General features: G+C 39.3%; 2 protein-coding genes across 2 annotated transcripts; both read left to right on the plus strand.

The window, feature by feature from the left end:
• Nucleotides 1–10,102: 10,102 nt before the first annotated feature.
• Nucleotides 10,103–10,537, plus strand: SARC_03328 (hypothetical protein; the record flags this gene model as incomplete). Its single annotated transcript, XM_014302891.1, has 1 exon — nt 10,103–10,537. The coding sequence occupies one exon, from the start codon at nt 10,103–10,105 to the stop codon at nt 10,535–10,537; it is 435 nt and encodes a 144-aa protein (XP_014158366.1).
• A 379-nt stretch (nt 10,538–10,916) lies between these two features.
• Nucleotides 10,917–11,514, plus strand: SARC_03329 (hypothetical protein; the record flags this gene model as incomplete). The annotated part of the gene is made up of 2 exons (XM_014302892.1): nt 10,917–11,034; nt 11,162–11,514. The coding sequence occupies 2 exons, from the start codon at nt 10,917–10,919 to the stop codon at nt 11,512–11,514; spliced, it is 471 nt and encodes a 156-aa protein (XP_014158367.1).
• Between the last annotated feature and the right edge of the window lie 9,146 nt (nt 11,515–20,660).

Consider the following 20,660-nt stretch of genomic DNA (forward strand, 5'->3'; position numbering starts at 1 on the left):
AGTACTTTTATATACAAAATAAACGTGTATATTTTATTTGTATGCTCGTGCATTTATTTTCGCTTCTTTTTGTGTGTGTGTATGTGTGAATGTGTGTGTGTGTACGCAAACATGTGTTTGTGTGTGTGTTTGTTTGTTTGTGTGTATGTGTTTGTGTGTGTGTGTCTATATATGTATGTTTGGATGTATGTATACGTATTTATGCACATATATGTGTTATTTAAGTGTGTAAGTATACAATCTGTATTTGATAGATAGAATCGAACAAAATCCGGGCGTTGCATGCAAATAGTGGACGAAGTGAAACATGGTCGCACCACACACCGATCGCTGTGCGGTGAGCGGCTGATAACCTAATGCGGACAACTTTCCGGGCTGATTCGGTCGCTCTCCTTTCACAACTTTGCTTGACGTGGGGGCCTGCAAGGCCCACTTGGTGTCTTTGCTATCTTTGAAGGACATTATGCATGTTCGTCGCTCTACGGGAGATGGAGTGTCTATACTCTCTATTAATGTGTCAACTACGAATTCATTTTACCAACTCGTCATACCCCCAAAGAAGTGCACAAGCAAATAAGTAAATATAAAAATATTCGTACCACCGCTATCCCCCCCGCAAGAACCTAAGTACCGAACATCCATAAAGTCTTGGTTTTTTGCTCAGTTGGGTTGTTTGTATTTCACGCCTTTTTTTTTAAACAAAAAAACCCCCTAAATGCAACAAGGTTTTGGGGTTTTAACCTCTTTTTTTTTAAATGTTAAACCAGGTCATTTGACGTTGCACATCCGAGCACTTTAAAGTTCTATGCCTGACGCCCCTTCTTGTGTCGCTCTGTATAAATACTTCTTAGGGCTGGCCGAACAATCATTACACAGTCCTTGTCCAGACGTCCCTTTCTTTGTCCACACCTTGCCTCATTGCATTACCAACTACCCAGGAGATACGACCAACTATTTAGGACCTCTCTGGCCTTTTGAGATGTATTCAACGAGTATGCCTCTCTGATCCGGCACTAGTGTCTCTGGCATGGTCTATGGGGCAAAAACATGTGGAGATGCTTAGCTGTTAGATGTTGCACCCCTGCGCCGAACTTTCCTTGTAAAAACATATTATCAGATGTTCCATTGGTACTCCTTCTGCCGAACTCTCCTGGTACATAACTACTACCCTGAAGGCCATTAGACATACAGCAAGAGACTTACTGTATAATTCCTGAAAAGGGACATAGTATACAATATAATAATGTTCCTATGATATGGGCAAGAGGTAGTAAGAGCGCATTGATTCAGTGTTCTCGGGATTTAAATAGACGCACAGCCGTATACCCCCGCCATTGCTCTGTATCACTATAACTGGACACAAGTCGATCTTTTAAGCACATATACAATGGACGAGTCATACAAACTCAAAATTGGCAAACTGTCTGAACCCCCAAATGCCAGTAATTCGTTGTCGGGATTTTCAATGTCGTTCACTTTTGTTACTTTGAAAAGTATGTTCTATTATCTTCTAATGCTTGTGTGCGTTGTTTAGTTTTTGTTGTCAAAGAACAAACTATGATGCACTACTAGAGGTTGAAGCGACTGATGAAGCGTCGATGAGCATCACAGAAAGTACAAGGCAGACAACATCTACTCTGCCTTGCTTTCTTTTACTAATACATATTGTTTCATTAATTAAACTAAAGTTATTTTCACGGGAGAGTAAATTTTTCATTTGAGACCTGGGAGGCATATTTGCTGACAAATTGCAGCTGCAATATTGCCCCCTGTCGGTTTTGTGCGTTCGTACGCGACTACTGCGGCTTTTGCGCTGCATTTAAAATGTATGAGTCTGACGAGAACATTAAACTAATGATGTATCATGATACATTTACTCTATATATTTCTGTGTCTAATTTTAATTGTAATACATAAATATACACATGCGCGCGTGCGAATCTATAGGCATTATTAATTTTCCAAGGGCGTGGAAATCCTTCTACACGACTTATTTCTAGTTATTTGATATCACAGACACATGGTGTGTACTGATACCATGATGTATTTATTCATTCTGGGCAAGGACTTTGTTGCAGAACCGTACTGAGCCTAAACTTCAAACAGCTGACTTTATAGCACATACTCAAATGTACATACTCGGGTTAGGAATATACCAGTACTAGATGTAACATAGGTATATATTACTACGCAGATTGTGTCACTAAACGTTTGAGTACACCGTGTTATATTATATGACTGTACGTTTGTACTCATTGCCTTTGTTTTTTTACTTTTTTGGTGCTCCTGTATCACGTCGTGGTGGATTTTTACACTTGCCCCCCTCGACCATTGGCAGTAAATTCATACATGAACCCATTCTGATGCTACCTGAGGTGCTCGCGCTCATGTAAATGTTCCTAGTCAATATATTTATTTATTACTATAGGGTACATCAAATTGTGACACTTTGCAACATTCATTTGCCATGTGACCCGATATAAAGGAGATGGGTATCAATTGTATGGTGGGAGAATATTGAGAAAATTGCACAGAATTTGTGATAGATCAAGGTGTACTGGATAATGGCTTATCGCCACGATGTTGTTGTGTTAAGCGATTCATGGAGGGCCAAATATATTAAATTAGGTGAAGAAAGGGATCAACTAATGTAGTGCTATGTTTGTTGGTTCAGTCATTCGCCTAATTTACTATGACTCGCGACCTTTCCGGTTTTGTAGTAAATTAGGTGAATGTCGTACCAACCAACCCAGTGCCAGGTTAAAACTAAATATTGCCCCACCCAGGAGCGGATCGTGCGTACTGAGATCGAAGTACTCGCGACACTTTCCATTTTTGTAGTGAATTAGGTGAATGACTGACACAACCAACCTATTATTAGCCACTAGGTAGTTGGTTCGGTCATTTACCGAATTTACTATACAAATGTCCCTGCAAATCTTGATGCAAATCGAATCATACCAGCGAAATGGTTATCCATACTTGGCGCACTTGTGTTCTACTACTATATAAGTGTAGGCACGTGCTGCATACTGAGATTAATGTTGTGCAAAGAAATTTTGTGGGTACATCATCGCGAGTCGTACTACAGAAGACGTGGAATCCGATGCAAAACATCAATAGCTATATCTGCTACAGAGCAGTTTTACAAACTCACCTATCAATTTGTGACCGGTGTACGTAGTTGAAGAATTTGTTGTACACTCAGTGATCGTCAAAACTTGAATACTCATTTTTGCGAGAACAATGTTTATAATATGGTCTTCTGGTAAAATTGTTCTGCGATAATAGCATACGTATGTGATCACAGCCAACAAAGAGATCGAAGGCCAATTCCGCCAGAAAGTATATGTCCATTCATGTCCCATCATCGTCTGCAATATATTGTCAGTCGCACATATGTTATTTATTATTTCAAACTGGTGATTAAGATATTTGATTGAAAGAGATTATGTTCAATGGAAGGATATGAATCCTCCACATGTCTCTTTTTTTATTCTTTCGTTGACTTTAAAGTCCTTAGGAGTAGACCGGAGTTGTATATTAACTTATTTTATTGTGTAATTTATTTTATTTCGCTTTGTTGTTTTATACGTCAGTCGTCAGTAAATGACCGTATCCTGTGTTAGTAGTCATAGCCTTGTCAATCGTCATATGTTTTGTAGCTGTCTGGTGGACCCCGCAACCGATCGTAGCCATAATATAAACCGGGAGCTATGTCGCCGCGCGATATATTTACAATGTACCGCGCTCTTTTAGATAACCCACGCCATGAACAAATCACAATACAAACAGAGTGGGATATAACTGACCGTAATAGGGCGATATTGTGTGCATGAATTATGAACTGTTTAATCTTCAATAATAACAGTAGCTGCAGACTGAGTTGAGCAATGCTCCGGACCTTTATATAAGATCTAGTTGTCCGTACTACTGTATCATATCCCGCAGCTTATTGCGTGCAGGATTTTAGGAACTACGATCAGCTTATATTACATCAATTGTTAAAAAATCATAATTTATAGATTGCGTGAGTTCTGAGAGCTTTCGCTTTACTGAAAGTAGATGAACAGTGATATAAGAGATTGACACTCAATCGCAGAAATAGCTAGATTGATTAATTATGGGGTTTAAATCTACATGTGACGGAAGAGATGGCACAGATTCTGTCTGCACACTCCCCAGCAGACATGTATCATACAACTGAGTGTAGAATGTAAGGCTACAGTTGTTTTATGCCAAGCAACTATACACGAGTGTATACTATTTTGATTCTGAACTTTAGTTTGGCATGTGATTTGGCTATTTAAACTATTTATTTCGATCGTATTGGTATTTAAAGTGTATGATATGATACTATTTTATTATTATGTGGAACTAAAGATTACGTTTATCATCCATGCAACTAAACGGCAGCAAAAGTTTCCTCGTAAAATTTGAGTACCTTGGAGCTGAACGATCAGCTACAAAGTAGGATTCAATGATTAAGCTTTGTATTTCACATCAGTATACAGACTTTTGCTGGCAGTTAACCCTTTTCTTTCAAGTATTCATTATCCAATTGTGCTTTATTCGAATTGTTTGGAGTAGTTTGTTGCAGTACCCACATAGCGTTCCGGGTACTTCTGCACGTGTATTGGCTATATCCTTGTGTCTATTTTCCGAATAAGTTGACGTTTCGTATCAACTTGTTAAGGGTAATATTGAAGTCACTCTATCTCATGAAGTGTCTTTCGCTTTTCCCATATAGTTATAACCCCCAAACAATATATTTGTACAGTTCATTTTTTTGTTTCGATCTATTTACCATCGATGCAATTTGTGAAGACATTTAGCCTTCAGCAGGCGTACATGCAGATCTGCTGCACGTATATGATTTGGAACGTAGCCTATGGTCTTTGTATACTAATAGTTAACACATCTAGATTTGCGTTAGAATATTCTGCTAAAGAACGATAAATCGATTCAGACTTATAAATCTTTTTATTCAACTCCAAAGAATTGTCCGATATCACTACAGATGAAAATCGACCTGAACACACGCACAAGTATCATTCAAGCCAGTGTATCCGTCGTCAATAACACATATTCCGAAAACAATATGTTGGCTTGTCAAGAGCGAAGGTATGAAGCAGCAGATTGTCGATGGCAAGTGTAGTTCGGTTAGTTGCAGCAGAGAATTCTGACACCAGATTAATCTAATTTGCCAACTCTAGCACATACTTACAAAATAATGAGATATAATGGACTGTACTAGTTTGACATGACTTCTTTCATCTGTAACCCATTCACAAGTACAGACGAATTCCAGGTCTTATATACTAGCTGTTGTAAGGTTGATTATTCTAATGCGGTAGACTCGAAGTTTTTCGTAGCTCCAAAACGATATTTGCTGCAGGACTTTCTTTTAATCGCCTGAACTGATAATAAAACCTCATAGCTCATATTCGCGTAGTATCTATCGTGTCCAACGTAAAATTATACATTTAAACCTTCCCTTTTCGGCCTCGTAAATTTCTATGTTGTGCTCTGGCATACAGTCCAACAACAACATTTGTAAACTATTCACGTCATCTTATTCATATACCGTTTCTCTTTCTATTTTCTCATGTTCCAGGAACACAAACAGGAAATCCCGTTTAGAAGTCAGATTTATTCATTTTTATTGACTTTATAATAGACACGTTTCGGTTTCGTATGATAGCTGTTGTATGACTAATATAATGGCGTAAGCCTAGGGATATGGCATCCTGTTCCGTACAACAAGACGGTTGCAACTGCGGGTCGATCAGCCGCCAAAACATAGTATAACATAGCGCACCGGACGCAGCGGTTTGTTTTATTTCAGCGGTTTATTTTCTGTACACCAATTTTTTTGGGCTGTTTTAGTGGATATGTTAATATACTGTGGGGGCTATACAACGGCAGCGGCGAGGCCTGTCGGGCTATTTACACGATAGCATGTTGAACATGCAAGACATAGTTGTAAGATTCGGTCTCTCAAGGCGATATTAACGCCTTAGAATAAATAAACGCGTAGGTAAATTCTAAGTATCGTGAAAATATCAAAGTAAATAAACGAAATAAGACATTTAGTGAAGTTAGGTATGCCTCGTGCAAACAGCAATACTCTGAGGGATTGTGAGGCTGAGACATTGCCCATATATAATTCTCTCAGTACTGTTTCCGCCGAAGGGATTTTATTTAGTGTTTCGTTGTCGCTCTATTAGAAACTATGCTATGTTTCACTGGGGCGAATCCGAGAGACTCATAAAATCCTATCTTTAGAAAAGAAAAGAAAAAATACCTTGCTGTCCTTAGTTATTGTCTTAACGAATAACTTGCCAATATCAAGAATTACCGACTTAGCCTTCATCAGACTGGCACATTTGGCTGGCTGATCGGAGGATCAACTAGGTAACATTAATAGTCCCTAGAAACCTATATTCGGTTGAGCCATCTCGCTACCAAAGTATTCAGATATAAATAAAGTTGGAAAGTAAATAAAATTATATTAATAGAACTAGACCAACTCTTTATGTTTGGTATTTTACTGAGGCCTTTTAATGGCCTCGTCCAAATATCTGATATGTAAAATAGAAAAGGTATTAATTAATAAAACCATTAAAACCCATTTTAGGAAACTTGAGTTCCTCGTGCTATTAAGAGTACATTTAGGAAACTTAAGTTCCTCGTACTTTTAAGAGTACATTTAGGAAACTTAAGTTCCTCGTACTATTAAGAGTACGTTTATAAGTTACGTACTGCTTAAGAGTACGTTTATAATATAGAGCCTAATGTGGAGGCCCGGCTTATTACACAGCCCCCACCCAGCTTTGAGACCCATGAGAAGCAAGTTGCTCACTCAAGCTGATTATGGGTCAAAAAAGCGAGAAAGGAAAAACGGGTCGAAACATTAAGTAGCATAACATATAGTTAATGTTTCTCAGGCGGAGAAGTTAAGCGTTCTCGGTTACCCTGTGAGTTTTGGGCTTAGGTCCAGTAGGTCCGTGGTGGTCGACTGGATGTTTCTTACGCTTCAGTGTCTTCAGCACATATGAAGGATGAGCATTAAGGCTCGGGATAAATGCTGTAGGCGGATAAGTTTTAACTTCCGTTCCTTCAGACGATGGAAACATGCTATCTTTTTCAGCTTGTGACTTATGCAGGCGTTTACGCCATTTTCGATTAAAGGCTTTTAAATAGTCTTGATTATCGAAAGCATCTGAAGTCAACTCAGCTATTGTACCGTCTATAAAGCGTGTACGATAGTATGTATAGCCTCCCTTATCCGTTCTCCATATAATGTCTTTAAATTCAGAACGATCAAGAGGGGCATTAGAATCATGTCTTCTTGCGAGCATAATCTCTGTAGTCGGAATACGACTTGTGCCTATATTAAGCGCCTAGAACCATCGGGGTTATTTATCGGGGTTATTTACCTCGTACGTTCCACTTTTAGTGTCTGCTACAGAGACTATATATGGACCTATCCATTTAGATGTTAATAGAGTTATTCGTTAAGACAATAACTAAGGACATCAAGAGTATTTTTTTCTTTTCTTTTCTAAAGATAGGATTTTATGAGTCTCTCGGATTCGCCCCAGTGAAACATACCATAGTTTCTAATAGAGCGACAACGAAACACTAAATAAAATCCCTTCGGCGGAAACAGTAATGAGATGATTATATATAGGCAATGTCTCAGCCTCACAATCCCTCAGAGTATTGCTGTTTTCACGAGGCAAACCTAACTTCACTAAATGTCTTATTTCGTTTATTTACTTTGATATTTTCACGATACTTAGAATTTACCTACGCGTTTATTTATTCTAAGGCGTTAATATCGCCTTGAAAGACCGAATCATACACTCATAAGAGTCAAACCACGTAACAACACAAAATCATAGGATAAACACAATTTTATATATGTACCAATTCTAATCAACTTAGGAAGAGGTCATGACATCTCATGAGTTAAAACCAAAACGCAAGACAATAAGGACACAATAGTTCTGAAGGTACTACCTCACAGGGCAACGGATCAGAAGAGTGAGTCGAAATGACAAGAAAGTAGATCAAATGGAGCACAGACAAAGCGACTAAAAGCAAGCATGCAGTCATAGTTTGGGTTCCACCATTATTTCACAAGAGGGACAGCACAGAACAAGCATACAGTCACGGTTTGGATTCCGAGAATCACACGAAAGAGTGAGAATAACCGAGACAAGGACACAAACAACCACATTGATCGATGAAAAATTTCCAAAAATAGCCAAATGCAAACAGCATCACAAATGGTTAAGGAAGTTCGGAGACTAGGTATAGATATCACAACAGATACCAATATAAGAACAATGATATGGGACGCACAGGACTACAAAAGAACATAGACTTATATTGAAATCGGATCAGAAGGCCATCACAAGAGAAATGGCATTAGAGATAAGTAATGCACCCACAAAGGCGAGTTACACATAAGTATCCAGAACATCTCAATGTACAAAACAAGAACAAGCTGTTTTACAAACAAACAATAAAAGAAGAATTTTATTGGACGCACAGGACCACAGGAGAACATAGACTTATATTGAAATCAGACCAGAAAGCCATCACAAGGGACATGACAATAGAGATGAGTAACTCACGGACAAAGGCAAGTTACACATAAATATCTACAATATCTCAAAGTACAAACAACAATAAGCTGTAGCACAAACAACTTAATACATGACACGAGAACCATGAAGCAGTCCTCATACAAGCATCAAATGACCAATAGTATCTTCAGCAGTAAGTAAGAAGGTAGCACATTCTCACACAATCGGAGGCAAGCTTACAATAAGAGCGACACAGACACAATTATTCAATAAGAGTATTGGTACAACTACAAATAAAAGAGACCACGTATGATACAAGTTCGGAACAACCACCGAGTGAGGTACAGAACCTCACCTCACGTGAGTTGGATACGAGACCGACCATCTCAATTGACATCTCCATCACAACAGTTCGGTACAGGATACACGTAAGTCTATACGTGACTAGATAAGCTTAATCAACAAACATCAAACAAACCTTCACAACCACAGGAAGGAACGCAACAAGCTACCGCACAACACAGAACGGTAAACAATTGCCAGGGAAGTGCAGCAACGCGTGATCGCGACAAAGTAAGTAAGATAAGCTCAAAATTTTTTTCCGGCAAATTACTAGCAAAGGCAAGGGGGGTGAAGCGCTAATTCGGAACGAACATTGCACAAGTTTTTACTAATAACCTGCTATACACACACACCAACACAGACAACTCAAGATGACAACAGCGACTAGATCAGGAGTGTACGGTGATGAAGGAATTGACGTTAGCGCGGATGATGCAAATGACAGCCCAGCAGTGGGGCCGACTCCAGATAGTGGTTCAAGCCAGCAGACACCTAGTGGGGTGCCCATACAGGCATCAGCAATGCGTCTAGGAATAGACAAAAGCATTTGTCAAGGCAACTATGTCCAGGTTAGTAGGTTTGTAGCCAAATTGAAACAAACAGCACCAGTGGCTATCGCGAGTCTACACAAGATGAGAGTAGGCATTCACGATCAACAACCAGAACGGCACATGCCACTCGTGTACTCAGAACTGAGAGAGTTACGGCCGAGCTATCAATGCATGTGAAGACGATGAAGATGATGAAATAATCCAAATCAGTCAGTACATTAGCGAGCTATAGATCCTACGTTCACGCTTAGGTGATAAGGTTGATGAGCCTGTACTATCTAAACTACTTAAGATCTCAGAATTACCGAAGATACCAAGAGACAGTAGTTTCAAAATGGAAAATTGTGAAGACAATCTAAAGTCTACTACGCAGTGCAAAGACATATTCTTAGCTAGGTCTATGTCACTATGTCAGTACCCCGGACTCGTGGGATACATATTAGATTCCACTGATGCAACGAAAACACCAAGGAGGTACTCAAAGAGATACGTGACTCACAAACGCAGATCACAAAGCACTACACTGATCCAGAGCAATTCTATATAATCATTATTGATAGACTCAGACATCACCCAGTAGACTATCTGTTAGAGAAGTTCCACAATGACATGAAGAACAAGGCACTGAACGTAGAGATGCGCACAGATCGGCAAAGTAGAACAATGCAAGTGTCAGAGGAGCGTTACCGAAACACAGACAAGGAGTCAATACGCACTCAACTCCTCAATGTAGCGAGATACAAGGCACTCATGTACTATGGACAGCAACAGAAGGTAGACACGATCATTAAAGCCGACAAACTGCCTGATGAAAGTGATGATCACTTATCAGATATGAAACATTGTGTGTTCTACTCTCATATTGAAGTATCCATAAGTGCAGCAGCCACAGTACAGGCAGATCGTATGTACAGAGAGTGGAAGAGATACAACTCGAACTTGGCTACTCAGGGCCAAGCACATAACGCCACAACCACTGCTACCAAATGTCACAAATCAGACAATGGCACACCAAGACAGACCAAACCAATAGGACAACCTTAAGAGAAGAAAGGGGCGCGCGAAAAACGTGCATGTCATTATTGTAAAGTATTACCAGCCCCACATCGATTTAGCCTACGTCCTATGAAGGCTTCAAATCAGAGCAAGAAGGCTTAGGAGCATGCCAAGAATGACGTGCAGGGAGTCCGACTATCCATTACCTCAGGAAAAGTAGAAGAGATAACAGATAGCGATGAGTCCTGAAACAACTGGTGGGCGAAAGCAAATATGTTTAAACTGGCTGACAGGCTAAATATAAATATAGATGAAGAAACGTTGTTAATAAATGCAAATGATATAAGGTGTCAACCTTTGTTCTTGCTTCCCGCACCAGGAGACTAAAGATTACACATTGCTATACAAATTAATGGTAACACATACAATGCCCCAGTGGACTCCAGAGCACAACGTCCATGTATGGACAAGAGCATACTTACTGAACTATATCTATCAGTCAGAGCGCAACCGGGCTACAAATACAAAGAACAGGATCAACACAAGTATGTGACATTAATTATGGAGGAAGGAAAACCTCTCAAGGTTATGAAGTGTTGGACCTACCAGACAAGAAGGTCTTAATACTTCTAGGTATTGACATACTTCCATACATAGGTATATACATATCAGGATTAAGAAATTCAGTTGTACCAACAGATTCAAAATGGGAATCACTACTCACTCCGCGTGAGGAAGACCTAGAGCACGAACAAGAAGCCTTCAAAGAGTCACTGGCAGACCTCCTAGAAACCAACGCGAATATACCTCGTGACGTACATTGCAACCTACTAGGCTCTAAAGTCACAGTACCTGCAAATGAAAATAATGTCAGACAAATGAGGCACGCCAAAGTAAACTTTGTACCACATAAGTATATCCTACAAACGGATGAAAATGTGAAGAGGTGGCTTACAGACGGTCACATACAAACGAACGACGCCGACAACGGTGAACTTACCCTTGCTATCTACAGGGGAGCATGACCGAACACGTCTCCTCAAGAAAGTAAGAACATATTTAGATTTATGCGAAATCAAATACCAATATGAACAAGATATATTCGTGATACTAAAAATAAAGGAGGTATTACACAATTTATAAGAAGCACAATTCTTCTCAATGCTAGATCTCACGGGAAGGTTTTGCCACTTCTTAGTAGATGAAGCAAGTCGACATTTCCTCACATTCTTGTGGAGAGGCGCGCAATACTTATTTCAAGACCTCACGCACAGCACAATTCCAGAGAGTCATGGATTGTTCTCAGATATTAGAGTTGCTTAAAGTGTTTTTAAGTTTTAAATGAATAGTTGTGATTTATTTGGTTCGAGTCCCTGCTTTTATATGCATTGGACTCCTAATCCTTGAGCCATTAAAAAACACCTCGTTAGGTGAAAAAGGTCCTCACTTAGTTTATGATCCAATCCAAAGGCAGCGTGGTCACGCCTATCGCAATCTTTGGCCTTATACGTCTAAGTTGTGCTGCTCCGATATTGGAATGCCCTATGCCCATTATAGATTTTCCATATTGATGATTCCGTACTCCGGGAAATTCGGTTCCGAGATTAATTTCCATCTGTATTTAATCCTGTCTTTTCTGAGTTTTAGATTTTCTCCTTGGTTGATTCTAGGATAAACCTTGTTGAGCCTCCGCTGGTCAACCGTTGTTTTATGCTTAGTAAACTATCCTTGTTTACTGTGATCAATACATGGCAAACTTGCTCATTGACATCGAAGGAGAGCAAGTGTGTGTAAATGACATAGTCATTGCAAATCTTACAGAAAAGTTCGTGAAGTAATCAAACGATTGAACGGAGCAAGCTTCTGACTCAATCGCAACAAGTGTGCTTTCGCGGTCAAAGTAGCCAACATCCTAGGCGTGAAAGTAGTTACACAAGGACTCAAAGCTGATCCTGAAAACAGAAAAGGATGATGAACTGGCCATAACCCAGAATTAAAAGATATTTGCACAGAGCGGTGGGACTAGTGAACTATATGCGTGACCATGTTCCCAACTTTGTCCACACAACTAAACACTTCCGTACCCGAATAAAAGGTAAATTGAATCAATACATATCAGTGTTATGGACACCGGAACTCGAAACAAAGTGGGAAGAACTCAAAGAAGCCATCGCGTGTTCGGCGTCCCACCGTTTCAGATCATGAACAATGCTAGTGACTATGGCATAGGAGGATGTTTATTTCAGGTCATAGACGGAGTCAGAAAAGACATTCTCTACTCCTCTAAAGGCCTAAATCCAGCCCAACAACGCTATGGCACAAACACAAAAGAGCTACTGGAACATTTCTCCGAATGCGTCAAAAAAGGGGACAGAACACTGTGGACAGATCATAAAGCGCTCGCACAAATGAACAGCCAACAGAAATTACACCCAATGCTAGCCAAATGAATAGCAAAAACATTGCACCACCGCTTCTTCATCATAATTATCCCAGGCAAGGACAACCAGATATCAGATATGCTATTGCGCCTACACGACGACACATTTAACACCAAATTGTTGGAGTTATTGAAAGACGCGAACAAAACAACAAACAACAGCCAGGATTACACCACCTTGGAAACAAACATGCCCATAACCATATCAGCCACAGACTGGATGTTACGCTGAAAGTCGGTTTGTGAAATCCACAGTAGATCTGTTTGTATCGGCACGCAATGCACACACAGATAAGCACTACACAAATAACAGAATGCGCTCCTACAGGAGTGAGCGACAAGTAAATACATGGGCAACCTCACCGTGGGAACTCATACCTGATGTCCTTGACAAAGTCATTGAAGAGGCAAACAGCGACACGATATGTGTACCATACTACCCCAATGCAACTTGATTTCCAAAATTCCTATCTTTACTAGAAGAAGACCCGATGTTAGTGGAAAACACAAACAATGCGTTTCTCAAAGAAGGCACGAAAGCATGTAGCAAGCCCCATGGGGTGTCACCTTTATCGCAAAGATAGAAGTGAAGTCTCCATACTTTGACTCAACGCTGGAACAACCTGCCATACATGTCTCAGCATCACAATCAGTGAACCCTGGAGATGCATTGTATGAGACAGAATACGCGACACGTGTCAACATCATTGGGCAATACCACAACTTAAGATATCACACATCCGAAGGAACGGTGCACAAACTGCAAGCAAATGGACACAATTGGCCACAAATCTAACAAAATGTACACAGATACATTGAAGAATGCGTACCGTGTCTCAAAAATAAGATCCGCAAAAAGGGATTCCATCCCTTTCAATCAATCAAAGCCACATTCTCAGGCGATAAAGTCCAAGTGGATACTCAAACAGAGGACGGACATATGTGTTAGTATGGCTAGATGTACACTCATCACATGTCATACTCACACCAATAATGGACAAATCAGCAGCTACTGTAGCACGCACGCTGGTACCAATATTGTGCGAACATGGGTTCCCACAAATCATACAAGTAAATTAAGGCACTGAATAAGTTAATGATATACTCTGAAAAGTATTGAACAAGCGCCGACACAACACTTAGTTTCTCGCCCATACCAACCTAAAGTCTTAGGTGCGAATAACCGATCAAATAGAGACCTCATACCATTGTTAAGAAAATTCGTTGAACAAAACTCGGGCAACTGGTGTTCACGACTTACCTTCGTACAAAAGGGGCACAATCTGTGCAAATCGAGAAGGCATAAACCACCGAGAATTAATGTATATTTCGGTCGCAGACAGAACCGACCCACAGACTACTACACAACAGTAAACGCACCCTGTACGATAGTGTCATGGGAAGAGCGACTGCAGAATCTAGAAGAGGCAATCAGGCCACAACTACACTCTAATGTTGCGCAATCGTGCAGCATATGACCGAAAATACCAAAAGAAGTATGTACACATCCTGGAAGGGGTCATTGTCATGGTCCGCTATCAAGGTGAAATGAACAAGATGACAGCAACATATAGCGGACCATCCAAAATAGTATGCAGGGAGGGCAATGGATATTTTGTTTGTCACCCTAACGGGACTAAAACCCCGGAATATCCTAACTCGGTCAGTGATGAGCTAATTGGACTCGTAAAAAAGGCCAGTGCTCCGGAAGCATTTACTTCCAACGACCAAGTACAATTAGCCGAGAAGACTCGGTTCTCCTCGATACTCGACCACAGGCCGTCCATCCAAGGTGATGAATCCCAGGATTACCTACTGCAATGAAGAGATGGACGTATGAATCAAACATCGCAGATGCCGATGCAAACGAAGGCAATCAAGGTCGACGAAATCAACAGCAAGGAGCACTGATGAAAGATCAGCGTGCAACAGAAAGCGCACAAGGCGGGGGACATAAGCAAGTCTCACTGCTACCAAGGGACTCTCCCACTTTTCTCACCTTGAACCATGCCCCGCCCACATATCAGAGGGATAAGGACCAAAGAGTCTGTTGTAAAGCCACCATTGAGATGCGTTTTCCTAAGCCAAGTTGACACTGAAAGCACCGGCTAAGACTGAATCCGATGAGCGTGGCTGAGAACTCCCGATATAGTATAATTAATTGCTAGGAAATATGTAAGATTAGATAATGTTGGTAGGTTTTTCATCTCAACCCCCTAAGGGACAAGCTTTCCCTGTACAAAAACACTCTAGATAATCCAGTACTGTAGGATGTTACTTTCTACTCCTACGCAGGCTAAGAAGCATAAAGTTGGGAGACTGTAGCATCTAGGGACCAGATTATTAAAAAGCTAATCCAAATACCAAAAACCTCAGAATCGTCAAACATTGAGTTTTGGATTTAAGATTCAAATATTTCTGTTAGATTCATCAGAAATATTAGTGGTAGAACCGCGAACAATACCGGGACTTTGCGTGTGAGAGAAACATTCAAAAGTAGAAACTTGAGTCTAGAGAATTAGAAAACACAAATAAAGACTCTTTTCGGTTTTCTCGGACTAGGGACTTTTCCTAGCTGAAATAACCGTACTTGAGAAGAGGGATATTATATCCTTTGGCTCGTACCTTTCAGATACTCTCCATACTCTACACAGGCACTGAAACATCTTCGCAATCTTCAGCATTGCCGGCACCTTTTGTATCAAGGTTGCGCACCAGAACTCATACCATTAATGCGCTGACAGCGAGAATAGAACAAGAGCTACGGGTGCCAATATATCAAATTTTTATAAAACCTTATCCGCCGTGCCCAGATCGAACCCATTTTCAATCGATTCATTATTAGGAATAGGGCCAATGCGAGTAAGCAATGTGGCTTCAGATGGGGCTCGTACTGGACAAGGCATTGCACCCGATGGCACTAGAATTGAAGCATCTATAAATACATCACAAGACTACACTACAACCACTTTCGTTACACCACAAAATACACTCACCGATATCTGCTCAAACAGCATCATCAACTTCATCTGAGACTACCTCAACATCGAGTTGATATATCACGAATCATTGACAATAGTACGGTTGAATTTGATAACGTGCGTGGTATCGAGGAACCATTTTCATTCACAGATTAATATATAAATTTCGGTCTTGTATACTAGCTGTCGTAAGATTGATTGAACTATGTGGCATATAAGAATATATTCCGAAACTGCAAATCAATGTTTGCTGCAGTGCTCCGTTTCATTCTGCCGCCAAAATTGATAGTCAAACTCCATAGTTTATATATGTATTCAGTCACGTAATTTCTATTGATAATATTTGCCAACATCAGCACCAAATTTCAAAAAACCTGGTACGACTATCTTTCATTCATCGGTAATTCATTCACAAACTCGTGTACGAATTCCGGGTGTATAATTTGTACTGACTGATCAAAATATTATCCACATTTTGGTCTTGTATACTTGCTGTTGTGAGATTGATCAATTTAAAGAGGTACACTCGGGTATTTCCCGTAATTGTAAATCGATATTGGCCATAGTATTCCGTTTTAATCCGTCGAAACTGATCATAAATCAGACCATATGGTTTGTATTCGTATAGTATCAATCGTGACAATCATTCATATATACGTAGAAGTCTTTCCTTTTCGAGAGAAATTTTATCATAGACAGACCGGCAAAGAATGGTTATGTGGAAAACACGTCTTGTCATGATATAATATTGATCAAAAAATATATATATAGAAATTTCTGATACATAAAAGTAGGTCGTAGACCGGGAAAAAATGGTCTTATTGTGGAATGATATGTTTCTTATAATATGATATTTAACAATATGGTATAAAGTGAATTTAGAACATCTCTTTTATGTGTATTCACCTGTACGTCTGTGTCAAATATAATATTGCTACGAAAGTTGAAGATATATCCATATGACTTGACTGTATGACCTGTGTTAAAGTGTAATATATTAGAGTGCAATGTAGTAGACTTTGAATTAAGTGCAAATGTATGTATTTATTTCTGACCTCACCTTTGGTTTTATACCTAAGGTGTTTGTGCTAGTGTTCAGCCACTTGGGCTGGCCAGGGTAAAGAATCATATGGTCAGTATGAGAAACCTTCTGCAGATCACTTTAACACTTCAATGCGATTCAATTTCGACTTCTTTGCAACTAAACCTCACGCTGATCACATGATGCCTTTCCGCATAGGTTGTGACTCACATAGAACCGCAGTTATTTTTAGAATGTTGCGGTTGGCAGACTTAATCCACTCTCGGAGTCGGTTGAGAAACTTAATCTACTCTCGGGAGTCGGTTAAGTATTAGCTAAACTCTCGGGAGTAATTTAAGCAACTTGATTAGTTCTCGGGAGTGAACTAACTCTGACGACTTCTATAAATCAAAGAGGGTTTCTTGCTGTAAATTCTGTCCTGAGACCTGTAGTCTCTCAACCTGCCTAAATATATTAAAATGGAATAAACTCGTATAACTGAGTGCATATACATCACACCGGTTACAAAAGGATGCGTGAAGGAAAAGCGTCGCTTGCTAAAGATCAGGCAGACGCACAAATTCACAATCCTATGAACATGAGCCCCTAATAGTAAAATCTAAAAATGAAAGTTGTAAACGAAACAAATGTACTACAAATTGAGACAGTCCCATATTCGATCAAATTGATATAAAAAGTTCACGTGTTGCACAAAGCTACTTGATTACAAATGTAATGCAAGCCACAAATCGAATAAACAGACCAATTCACACTGCCAAAGTATATGAAAATCCCAAATCTAAACCTGAAAAGCGAAATCGTATTCAAAACAGTCGCAGCACCAAAAAACAAATACTCAAAGAACATCAACAACGTCAGCAAAAGAGACGACAAACGATCAAAGATGATGAAATGCTGCTGATCAGACAGAAAGACGCAGAAATCACAATCTTGCACGACATAATAAAAAAAAGCAATACCATACATTGTATCGCAAAAGATTACCAGAATTAGTAGCAGTATTGAAAAGCAACAAGGATGCAAAAACAACATGCGCACGATCGAAAATGTCATCAGACATGATATGTTCAAAACAAAACAAAAATAGATATATTTGAATGCAAGCAGATACGGCCGGCCCATGTACATCCAAGGAAACGTTGAACATCAGAATTGTATGTCTATACAGCACAATATATATGCAGACAAGAATACACCCCCAAATAACGCCTATCCAGTATCACCCGGTGAGCCATATGTGACTAGTCCTCGTCGCAGTTCACAAGAAAATCTGCAGAATCGGAAAAATGAGGTATAAATTGACGGTCAACCTACGAATGATTATGGTCTTAAACAACTTCATTAGAGTACATGCTTAAGTAACATACCACTATTTCCATGTGAAGCTATTACCTAAACCAAATACAATGGAAAAAGTCAAGAATTGTATAAAGAACTATGCAGAAAGTATGAACCATACAAAAGTACAATGTAGTAGATTTTAGGGTTTTAATAAATAATTATATATGTAACAATCCTAAGAAGCAAATGGCGATACATTCAAATCCTCTCAGCAGTAATGATACGAAGGATGGTTGTATTTATTTTAATTACATGAGAATCTGATACGTGAACATCATGAATTTGATCTATGCTTGCACTGCAAGCAAGGGTTTAAAAAGGGAAAGCTGTATAAACCTATTGTATAACGGTTTCAATCCTGGGGGAATAAGAAGATACAAACATATACACAATTTACCCGAGCCGACTTTCATGAACCTTACGTTCCTACCATTAGCACATTTATTTAAAAATATAGTACAATTAACTGCACACTCAGATATTATGGCCCTTAAACGTATGAGCCATATGTTCGATTTTCCCATGGATGGACACAAAAAAAAAATGCAGAAAGGTGCCGAATATCGAATTTGTACGTATGCTGTATTGCTTGATTGTAGGCAAAGTTAAAGACGTAAAGAAGTACATGGACTTTGCAGCTAAATGTGAGCAATACACATGATTTTTTACTGTTAGACCTATTATCGTATATTAGTATTTGTCTTTATTGAAGCAATAGGACATTTTGTATATAGATATTGATATTTGATAGCATTCAAATTGAACAGTAAGAAGCTGAAATTAAAGAATTCTCAAATAATATATTATCAGAAGCGAATGTTGCAAGCCATCAAGACAACGAAATTGGCCAACGATAATGTAGCGAAACAAGCTGTGTCGTGAAATATACAACATGTAGCATCTTCAACTACCCTGAAGCAAATTCAAAACATTGGATTAAACAAAACCGATACTGTTTTATACAATCTGTCAGGGTTAAATGAATCCGACATAACTGACGAATTAAGAAGTGAGCCACACAATTCAGAGGAAACCGCTATATAAAAAAGTAATACACAACAAGGTAACACAGGTGTACAAATCGAACCTCAAAGGCATCCCATCAATGGATACACGAAGAACACGACACTCATGCATTCCTGGTTTCCATTATTATTCCCTACCGATACTGAAACTAAATAAAAGGAAGCTCTACCGCCACAATTGTTGGACCATCTCTTACACTATAATGATGGTAGATTTGCTACCAAATCTGACTTTATAATCCTGAATACAAATTAGATACATAGGCATGAATGTGCACACTCTGTAAATCTACTATTTTTTAACCATCCTGCGAAATTAAATAATACTTGATGCAGTGAATGACCCTGAATTCAAGTAACAAATGTATTACGCTACACATAACCCAAAGTCCAAAGAAGCAAACTATATACTGAAAATATTCTTTCCACTATTGAAAGTGAAAAACAGTAGCACATTACTTTCGAGATATCTATCAGCTATATTTTTAAATACAATCTATGCTCAGCACTATTTCTATGGCCCTGCTTTCCATTCCATTATCATATCCTAGGCAAAGTGTCTCAAAACACGCAGAAGAAGGCATTCTGCGTGTCGATTTACAATGCAAGAATCCCCTCATCGCTGCTGATATATATAAGCGCATCATTCAAACTTTTTAAGTACAACTGTTGAAAGTTCCTTACTCCACGCGAAATTCGACACAAGCATGTACTCAGCCAATAGGCGTTGCGGTTAAAGCACTATCCATTACTCGCAGAGACGCGTGCCAAAACCGTGGGCTTTGTATACCACTACCACCTTCATACATTTGAAGACATTATTGTGATAGACTGAACAAACAATTATTCCCGGTTATAGATTTACATTTATCCACAACTGTCTACAGGCACACATGTGTTAATACCAACAACTATAACTACGAACTGAGGCGCAAGTTTTATAATTTTCTGAAGCACGTGAAGGTACTCCTAATCAACACGAACTGCACATGCCAGATACAACCAATCCCGCTTCTGATTACGGCAACATGGTGGAAACAGAATATAAAATACAGCACCTGAAAATCATACTACTTATTTTGCTCCAACACCAGGCAATATAGATCCCGCAGATGAGTATAAATTAATGGATATAGATGAACATATCGATTCAGATAGCATTTGCTCTTGTGGCAACACTGTCGATAATGCAACCGAATATATGAATATAGAAAGTGAAACCTAGATAAATCGAGTTTTCAAGCGCGGTACCGATATCCGTGCACAAAAAACGAACGGATTCAATCCATGTTTATATATGGGCATGGATATAGATACTAATATAAATTCAAGTGATCAAAAG

Source organism: Sphaeroforma arctica (assembly GCF_001186125.1).
Source record: "Sphaeroforma arctica JP610 unplaced genomic scaffold supercont1.167, whole genome shotgun sequence".
NCBI lineage: Eukaryota > Ichthyosporea > Ichthyophonida > Sphaeroforma > Sphaeroforma arctica.